Source organism: Gastrolobium bilobum, unplaced genomic scaffold (assembly GCF_033153095.1).
Source record: "Gastrolobium bilobum isolate Gb01-03AN ecotype WA unplaced genomic scaffold, APGP_CSIRO_Gbil_v1 utg918298, whole genome shotgun sequence".
NCBI classification, from domain to species: Eukaryota; Viridiplantae; Streptophyta; class Magnoliopsida; order Fabales; family Fabaceae; genus Gastrolobium; species Gastrolobium bilobum.
In genome coordinates this window covers 1-10,679 of record NW_026895410.1, presented here as the reverse complement: position 1 = coordinate 10,679, position 10,679 = coordinate 1, and the positions used below count along the sequence as shown (strand labels likewise).

General features: G+C 37.2%; 1 protein-coding gene across 1 annotated transcript; it reads right to left on the bottom strand.

Annotated features, from left to right (window-relative positions):
* Window positions 1-9,519: 9,519 nt before the first annotated feature.
* Window positions 9,520-10,632, bottom strand: LOC133310091 (ATPase family AAA domain-containing protein At1g05910-like; the record flags this gene model as incomplete). Its single annotated transcript, XM_061510983.1, has 2 exons — window positions 9,520-9,920; window positions 10,383-10,632. Coding segments are annotated over 2 exons (651 nt in total), but the record flags the coding sequence as incomplete, so codon positions are not given.
* Window positions 10,633-10,679: the final 47 nt, after the last annotated feature.

The following is a 10,679-nucleotide window of genomic DNA, read 5'->3' as shown; positions in this document are numbered from 1 at the left end:
TGGATGCGCCTTGCTTGTTGCAAAGTTCAGTCGGAAAGTCTGGGCTAGGTCCTCGAACGAGTCGATCGAGTTGCAGGAAGCCTGGTTATTCAAGCCATTGCCTGACCTGTCAAAGTCGTCGCGAAGATTCTGGCCTTAATAGGTCCAGTGATCCCATTGAACAGCATCTCGGTCTTGAAAGCCTCTAAATGGGCTTCTGGGTCCTGACTTCCATCGTACGGAGGTATCCTGGCACTCTTGAATCTCGGCGATATTGCCAAGTTCATGAGCCTTTCAGTGAATGGGCTATCGTTAGCCTCCTCATCAAGGAGATAATTATCCCCTTGGTTGTTGCCTGGCCCTCCACCCTCCTGATGATTCCCGAGGTGGGGGTTCTGCATATTCTGCACGTTTCCTGCTGCCGCAGCCGCGTTCTGACGTTGCGGCCCGCCATCTCCAACATGGCCGACCTTTCCAGCTCGGCCTTCAGCGTTTTGATGTTGGGGTCCGCCATTCCCGACCTGGCCTGCTCCTCCAGCTCGGCCTTCAGCGTTTCAGTTTTGTAGCTCGGCTTCAAATGCCTGCATCCTCTGGGCATCCAACCTTTGTTGAGTCAGGAATCTGTTCTCCATTTCCTGTAACCTTTGAAGGATTGCGTTCATGGCCACCGTGGTCACGTCTCGCGGTGGCTCATTGTGTGGAGGTGGGCGAACTGAGGCCGCTGTCGTGTTGAGCTGGGTTCTGGAGGGTCGTCCTTGAGTGCCGACCTCGCCGTCCTGGACCTCTACCAGCACAGGGGTCGTAGCCGATTGGAGCTGTTCCAATGCAGGTTGGTGTGACGGCATACCATAAGGCTGAGGCTGAGATTGGTGTGGCGGCATTTGGGCAGTGCTGGACGTCGAACGGGTGTTCGTCATCGTGGAATGGGAATCGAAATTTATTGTCCCCACAGACAGCGCCAATGTTAGGTCCTGGATAGACCGTATTGCTATACCGTGAGGTATGCTGTAACACCCCGTATATATCCGGCATGTTATCATATCATCGTATTAAGCTGCACTTAATTAAAATTGCGGAATATCTTTTTCTTTTCAATTATGATGTCATTAATCATTACCAACTTGCTTATTAACCAATTAATAAAACATTGTCTGTATGTAAATTGCAAAAGACAGCTAACTGAAATACCTCATTAATTAAACAGCGTAAATATGTCTCTAGTCACGGAACTATACACGTAGACTGGACAAACTAACAGTTTATACAACTCCAACTAAAGTACTAACATCAAGTGGCATGGACAAACCCCATGCTCACACAAATAAGGCAACAAGCCCAACATAGTCTCATCATCAACAACATAGTAATAAATGGCTGAAAACATAAACAGCATCCTATCCAGCATCCAAACATGTCAGCAGATAAACAGTAATATCATAATCAGCTAAGCTCCGGCCTCCTGCCGCCTGAGGCATCAGTCCCCAAACTACCTGAACCTGAAAATGGTGCCCCAAACGTGGGGTGAGATCTCTAAAAAGAAATCTCAGTAAGACAAGGGGTGCTCAAGGATCTTCCACCCCAAGCTCACTTACATGTGCAATATAAGTTCAACAACAGTTTAACAATATAATTTCGAAAACAGTGCAATGCAGCAGATAATCATGTCATGTGTGTCAATACTATTCTACTGGCCAGAGAAATGCAGGATTTATATACGTCTAATACCCACAAATAATGCAAGACGCTACTTGCATCCACCCCGGATCACCGTCTTGTATGACGCTACATACTCAGGCTTACCGTCAAGATGGAACAACACATGCATATTAAAAGCCATTACATATAAAGCTCAACAGCATTTCAAATATCCAAAGCATGTAACACAGCATGCATATAACCATCTCCCCATGGGACATGGTGGAACCACAACATGGTTAAACCGAGGACACGAAAGCTTACCTTGCAAGCTAACTATCAAATGCCAAGAGTCCACACAAGCTCAAGGTCCACAAACAACACAATCACAATCTGCCCATACCATAATTAATCATCAATAATCATAGTTCAGATTCCACTAAGTGATTAAGGCTTTCTTACTCATTTTAACTCATTTCATGTTGTTTCTGCAGGAGGTATTCTAATACTCCATGAGTAGTATTCGAAGACTCCAGCTCTCCATAAATTATTCGATTACTTTCATTTAAGTATTCGAATACTACCAAGTATCCGAATACTTTTCCCCCCAGTATCCGAATACCACAGTATCCGAATACCAAACCTCACTGTATTCGAATACTTTCCAGTATTCGAATACTTCTTCAAAGGTATCCGAATACTTTTCTTCCCAGAAAAGTATTCCCATACTCCTGCCAGGAGTATTCGACTACCAGATTAAAACTACCGTTGCAACTCTTTACCAAATACTCTAAGATTTTACTATGTTAAACTAGACATCTCAAGCTTTCCAACGACATATCTTATGCCTCAGTCGGAGTTGTATAACTCCGGTTATGATTTTTGCAAAGTTCTTACAACAAGCTGAATTTCCAGCAATAGGGTCTCGACTTCAAACATACACTGAGAGAAATTCACTTATCCAATGAATCTGAAAATTTACAGGGTTGTATCCCTATGTGTTAGCTTCACATAGGTCCAAACCTCACTCAATTTAGAGCTCTGAAGCTCAAGATATCGCAATATTACTAAACTAGGTCGCTGCTGTCTCGCAAATTATGCGATTACTGCCTTTTTCTAGGAAGTATTCGAATACTGCCCGAAAAGTATTCGAATACTTCTTCGACAGAATGCAGAAAACTGAGTTTTAAAGGTAAAATCGACCTCCAATGATCCAAACTCGAACTGGAGTCCAAGAACTCCTTAAACATATGTTTATTAACATGTTATGAACCCAGAAACACATTCCTTTTATCAAATGGTTCAAGTTACGATTTTTAATTGCTTAAACAAGCTTAAAACATCAAAATACACAAGGGTGATCATGGTATACCTTCAAATGCTCAAAACTTTGAAAATGGCACTGACTTGGAGCCTCCAACACAGCTCCAAGGTACTGACTTCCCCAAGATACGAATTTAACACACCAAGGTTGGTTCTTTAAGCAAAAAGGTTACTACTTGGCAACACAAAAGTCATGAACAAAACCTCACCAAGGTAGTTCACAAACTCAGCCCACAAACCACCACTCACAGCCACTAAACTGACTTCCCACAGCCACCACACTCAGAAAAAGTACTCCTTTTACACTCACAAGTCCAAAGCACACTCATACCAAGAGATTTAGTGAAGAAACTATGGAGAAAGGTGATCAAAATGGTGATTTCTCAAGCAAGGAAGAGGGTGGCAGCAAGGGAGGCTCAAGGTTCAGCAAGGAGGCACATAATGTTAGAGATTTCTGACCTAGAAATCTGTGCCAAGGCCTTATATAGGCCACTTAAGTTTTAAACACACAATATTAACATTAATAGTTACGCTTAGCATTTTAATCTCAAACTTGAAATTCTGAACCTACTTATTTTTCTAAGATTTTTCATATTTTTATTTTATTTTTTGCAGCACCTTTCCGGTACGCGCTTTTCCATAGCCAGTATCAGTTCTGACACCAGTTCTCATTATTTTAACTTGAAACTTGTTTTACAAGTCCTATATATTATTCTAGGAATATTCATGCACTTATTATAATTTTCCGGGATACTTCATCGGTACGCATTTATACCGAGTAGCAGAACCGGTATCTGCACTTTTCGTGCGAAAAGCGACTTTCAACATTATTACTCACTATAATTATTAAAGCCTCATAATAATTATTAGGGTCAATTATGGAATTATCTCATAATTATCTAATTAATTTCCTTAATTAGCGGTGCGGGTTCTTACATATGCGCTCAGAGATAGTGTATAATCAAATGTATACTAGGTTTATAGCCGAGGTCCCAATCACTGCGCACAAGCAATAGGCTTATAGCCAAGGGGTGGGTGTGTGCACAGTGTGGGCAGTATTCGTAAATAGGTTAAAAGTGTGTACCTGCGGTCCTTAGGCTCTTATTTATAAGGATTACCTTCCTAGGCCTGGGCCTTTTGAGCTCCCCAGATTGCATTAGGGTTCAGTTCCCTTTCTGTTGGGATGTGACCCTTATCTTGTGTACTTTGACTAATCGATGTTGTTGAGATACTCATGAATCTATCTCTTAATAGATTCTTAGGTGAGTGGTTGGGATATGATATTCATATCCATAACAGTATTAAAGCCTTAGTGACTAAGTAGGCACAAGATCGATATCGATCCTCACCGCCTCAATTCCATTAATAAATAATTAAAAAAAATTGTAGATAGACCTGTACATTTTCCACCTTTCTAGTTTAATGGGCTCTCGCGTGAGGGGGCGTGTTAGAGAAATATAATATAAAATCTTAATGTGGCCTTCACCTAAAGCTTAAGATGTTGGGTTGACACGATGCTATGATGCTTTACAGTAAGCTGTTGTATTCCAATGTTTATTATCTCTCATCATAATTATATTTTTAACGAGGTGAACCTCACTGCTATAATTATTCCTGGACTTAATTCCATTGTTTATTATCTCACATCTAGCTGAATGTCATCGGCTTGGCAGGCTGTGAATGTTGATTCCACAAGGATGCTCATCACTGAAAGTGGAACCAACAATCTTGCTTCTTGCTACAAAATTTGTCGCAATAGGCCCAATACGTCAACTGGAAAAGACACAGCAGATGACCGTACTCTGATTGCATAATTCTAAATCAGATCTAGAGAAGCTCCAAATTCTTTTAGATTCAGAAAAGATATTGTCACAAACTGCCCTAACTGCTCTAATGCGAAAGAGGAATGAGCTGGTAAGTTTTTTATTGTTTTTTTCTAATGACAAGGATGCATATACTTTATATCCTTTGCCATTAGCTCTGCATGGGAACCTAAAACATGTATAATTGTTATCCTAGAAAGTATATACATGTTAACCTAAAACATATAGATACATGATTATGTATTAGTAATTTGAGTGAATCCACACTTGAAGTGAAATAAGTTTCTTGTTTCCACTATTTTTGTCTTACTTGCTGCAAATTTTTACATTTAGAAAATAAAGAGTAGCAGATAGTTCACAATGTACATACTCCCAGACACTGTATGCCAAATGTTGTACTGTTAATTATAGGCAATTGTATATGGATTGGACCATTAAAATAGTATTCTGCCTCCTTTTCCCATTGACAGCTCCTTTTGTACGTACTTTACTGGTTTTACTTAATTTTAAGGATTACCTTGCTACTATCTTTTGAATGCTCAAAAACTTTATATTTGCATATATCTTAGACTTAGTTACTTCGTTCAGGCCCTTCAGCAGCGCGAGATAGAGGATGAGATTGCTATTTGTGATGAAAAAATTCGGAGAATGTTAGTTGGTATGTTTTCCATCCACTGTGTGTTTTATTTTTTATTTTTTTTCTCTGGTGCATTCTTCTATCAGTTTGACTTTTTCCTTCTTTTTTTCTCTCTTTATTGTGTTTGTTTCTTGGGGTGTCCCCCCGCGGTACTGAGAATTGTCCAGGTCTAATGAATTCAACTAGCATAAATTTTTTTATAGGGAATGAGTGGTGTCAGAATTTGATCAATTTGACAAGCATGTAACTTTAAAATCCTGATATTATAAATTCAACAAGCATATTAGATGCAAGAAGCAATTTATTGATAGTGTTTATCCTTGAATTTGAATTCCATTCGATTTATGTTTGGTTATCTGACTTATGAAGATCATCTCAAACTTAATCTAACCGTAAACTGAGGCTCTTCTTTGAAGATCTTGGATTTGCTATTTGAAAATTATGTATTTATGATTGCCACTCGCCAGCTCTTTTACCTTTGCATCAGAAGATTCACAACTGCATAGCACTAGTTATATGCTATCTTTTCAATCCTACAATGTACAATCCTGGCGAGTTTTTGCTACTAGGCTTAGAGCCTGAGACAATAATTGACTTACGTAAAGTGTGATTTATCCCTTTCTTGTTTAGTCTTTGTCCAAGTGAAATATGAACAACCATTGATTTTATTTTTGTGTCATGACAAAAGTAGATGGGGAAGATGACTATGAATTAATGGTAGAATCCATTATAGAAGGTTGTAATGATATATGGTTAAGGAATCAAGAAAGGACGTGTGGACAACAAAGCGTATCTTTTAAGAGGAAAAAATTGTCAGAGGCTGTCTTTATCTTGCAAAATCCATGCCAGGCAAGACATGTTCTGTTTACTTACTAGTTTTTACATTTGAATTTTTTTTATGACTACGCTAAACTTGAAAATATGTTTTGTTGGGTTATTTATCAATATAATAGGTATATATTGGTGTTTGTAGTTATGGTGCATTGAAGCCATCACTAAGTAATTTCAGGCATTTGATACCAAAGGAGAAAATAGTTTACCACATATACGATGCTTTATTATTCTCTTTAGTGCTGTGCACACAATATCAAATGGTTGTTGCTAATTTCTTGGAAGCATTGTATTGGGTATATTATTCTCTTTTGTTGCTAATTTCTGGCACAGACATGAATATATGATTCAATACTGATACGAGAATACAGTGATTTAAAAACTATTTGTATTGGGTGGTTTCGTCCTTACAGCTGGACACATTTTTACTGTACAACGAAAACTAAGTTATGGTGGAGTATGGAGAGGTTATTAATCCATGCAAGTCTCCAAATATATTATACCCAAATAGGAGTAAAGCTTGGCAGAGAGGTTGGCGTTGTTTAATTATTGAGAGCGATTCCACTTCGGTGGTTGCTTTGCTCACCAAATGTGGTGATGCAACTCGCGGGTCTTGTCTGGTGACTCAGATACGAGCACTTCTTAATCCCGACTGGCAGGTTTTGGTTGTACATGCATTTAGAGAAGCCAACAGCTTTACTGATTTTTTAGCTAACTTTCCCCTCAATAATTCTGGATTACCAGATAATGTTATCTTCGACGAGCCTCCTGGTTCGTTGAAGCTTCTTCTCCGGGCGACATGATGGACATTTCTCATCTTTGGTCATCTTTGGAGAGGAAAGGGCTAATCTTTTTATTTTTATGTCTTAATTTCTGTCTGTTTCTGCTGTTTCTATTCTTGTATAAAAAAAAAAAATGCAGTGTGGGATCTTAACCTTTTTCAGTTTGTGTTGTATACATCTTTGGCAAGCCCCATTTGACATATTAGTTACCTATCTCTGTTCTGTGATATGCTGCTGTACCTACAGCAAGCAAGGATCCGCGTCCGGATCCTAGGATACGGCATCGGATCCTGAGTTTTTTTTTTTTTTTTAAAAAGCCGTGGGGCCCACTTTTTTGCTTCAGCTGTAGATAACACTATCTACGGCAGCTGCAGAAATGTTAAGCCCATATATATATATATATATAGGGTCAGGATCATTTTACACCAGTGTAAGTTACACTCTTAATCTTGTCCGTTGATCTCACTTATATCTAAGGGTTCAAATTTTTTAATGATGTGAACCATTGGATACAAGTGGATCAATGGTCAAGATTGAATGTAAAACTTCTAACTCTTACACCAGTATAAGAATATCGGTCCCATATATATATATATATATATTTGGGAGTGATCTATTGTCTTAAGAAACATACTAGAATATAACTTATTAATTAGCAGCACATACCAACCATCCCGTTTATCTTCATTAAAAACAAGTACTTCTTAAATTCTGTTAATCGTGCAGGAACTAGATGGTGTATGTCATGAAAACAACTGGGTCCTACCAACTTATCATCTATCTCAATCAGATGGTAAGAGTATCTAATCTAGAAGTTGAATCCATCAGCGGCATAATTCTTCTCATGAATTGAGTAATGCACAATTAACAGTATACCTTTTTAATTAAATTTAATGAGATACAATTGAGATTTTATCATTTCACATATCAGTGTACTTTTTTTGTTCACCTTATGATACTTATTAACAAGTGTTCCATTTGAAGGTGGATTCCAAGCTAATGTAACTGTTAAAGGAGTGGAGTTTGAGTGTTCATGTGGGGGTAAGGTGTGTTCCAATCCCCGTGAAGCAAGAGAATCATCTGCTGCTCAGATGTTGACTAACTTAAGAAGTATGCCAAAATAAGCACAATAGTGTTGGAAGCATAGAAATTGCATGCTTCAATGCTTCCCTTTTGGTTCCTAGTTTTCTCTTGTACAATAACAATGTGAAGAAAACTGCACTGTTCATATGGTTGTATTGGAATCAACACCCGGATGTGTGTGAATTGTGAAACAGGGATTTTCAATTAATGTTTGACATGTGAGCTAATTGTTTGCCACCATGCTAAAACTCAGCAAGAATTTACCAAAGAAATATAAAAAATACCAATTCCAATTAATCTAAATAAATATTTAATGTTTTGAGTGTCACATGGAATAGTTCTTGCACACACAACATATCCCACGTGCAAAATTTCCTGATATTGGTATTTTTTTTCTTCTAATTTTTTATTAAAAAAGAATTTGTTATTTTTTATTTTGGTAGTCCTTAAACTCACCTAATGTAGTTTAGATGGGATTAATGCCCGTTCTTTACAGCTAATCGACCAAATTAGCAATAGTCAATAAATCACCCATATACTTGGTGAAAAGGGGGTAAACAATTTATTGTCCAAAAATTATAATAAAAGACCAACGTATAATAAATAATCCTACAGTGTCATTATTCAATACAAATTTAGAATTTTGTTACTGATGAATGCAAGTGAATAAAAGGAGTTATTGAAAAAAAGAAAAAAAGTTAGCATCGATATCTATCGAAAGTTCTCAAATATTCATTACATATTGATTTTGTAGTAAATGTCTATATACTATTATTAATAAAAAAAATTCTTGATAAGCATTACGTTCTATCCAAGACAAAAAAATGAGTACTAGATTAATATCAATGAATGAAGAATAAATCTTATTTGTGTAGTTTTAAGATTATAAAATTTAACAATTACACCACCAAAGAATCCACACCACTGTCACTCATTCCTTATTTATGAGCGGCATCATTCGTGTCAGTGATAAAAAGTAGAATTTTATTTAAATGATTACAATAAAACCTTCGAATTCTTTCGTTTTTTTTTTGGTCAAATAAATTGTCGTTTAATATTTGACAAATTAAAATACTTATTAAATAATTTTATTTATATTACCTTCTTACTCTATTAATGCTTTTTCATTTCACTTTTCCCAAATTAGAACCTCTGGAAGTTATAATTATTTTGAAATAAATGGAATAATTGGCATTTAAAAAAATGAGCGATATGCTAGTGAACATAAAAATATTTACTTTACAGTAGGACATGGTAGTTAGTAGTTGAGAGCAATAAAAAAAGTTAGCTCACTCTGGCTAACATTTTCAAGCTCTAGGCTTTCGCAAGTCTGCAGAGACATCTAATCCTAAAATCCTGTAATTACAATCTTCTGTAATACAATCTTCCCGACTTTACAGTAAAAATCTTTCCTTTACCTAAATCATCAAGGGAGAAAGGGAAAACCGATTAGTCGGAAATTTGCATCATCCTCTACAAAATTCAATAAAAACACCCAAACCGAAGTCTTGATATCATCATTCGTTACTTTATCTTTGGTTTCAAAAACGCCCTTCATAATTCTCGTGTAAAGCCTTTCAAGTTGTGGAATGCTGTAATTTTCAATACGCTTGACAAAAAGCTGCTTGACAGACTCCTCTTGTATTGAAAAGTCACCATCTAGCATTGCGACATCATCAAAACTGCTGCTATCAGCAAGGCTATTTGTACAAGTTCCCTGCACATTTGCATCAATTGACATTGGGTCCAGCCTTTCAGAATTTACGTCATTTGCGTGATGCTCCTGGGAAGACTTTGATGGTACAGAATCTTGTGACTTGTCTTCTGCTATAAAACCCAATTGAGAAAAAAAAAAAAAAACTTCAAAATCAGCATTTTAACAGGAAGTTTACAGGAAGAATGAAAAAAGTGAACAAGAAATTAATCATTGGAAATCAAGTAACACCAATATCATTTTGTTTATAAGCATAATCAATCATATAAAAACAAGTGCATGACAAGCAACAACTTGAAGAAGTATAGAGAGAATCCACAATTCTTAAAGATGCCTCTCTAAGTCAACACTATCATGCCTCACCCATGCTTAAGACCAAAAGAACGGTTCTGGTCAAAATATTCACACTTCCATCTTCGTTATTGCTTTTCTTAATTAGTATAACTTCCTAATGTTTCAGAATCACGATAGCAAAACAGCAATACTAGTATGTATAAATGACATTTAAAGAAACCATTTGTATTACAACCGTCATACATTTGAGAAATAATTCATACTGCAAAGGCATTTTATACCTGCATGCACAACATCCGTGATCTTCTTATTCCGCTTCAATACGTCATAACTCTGGTCCATATTAACCTCAGGTTGGACATGGCGAAGTCGAGCACTCGTTCTAGTAGCAGTACCCAGCTGTACAACAGGAGTAGCAGGGAAGGTAGAATACCCTAATTCATCAGGAAGATGAAGTGGGCCACCTTGGCTAGCAATCTTGTCACAGTATGCAACTAGTGCTGGATCCATCTGTGAAAGCATCCCATGCACCTGAAAAAAAAAACAAGGAATAAGATCAGGAGCAATTTCCAGACAAT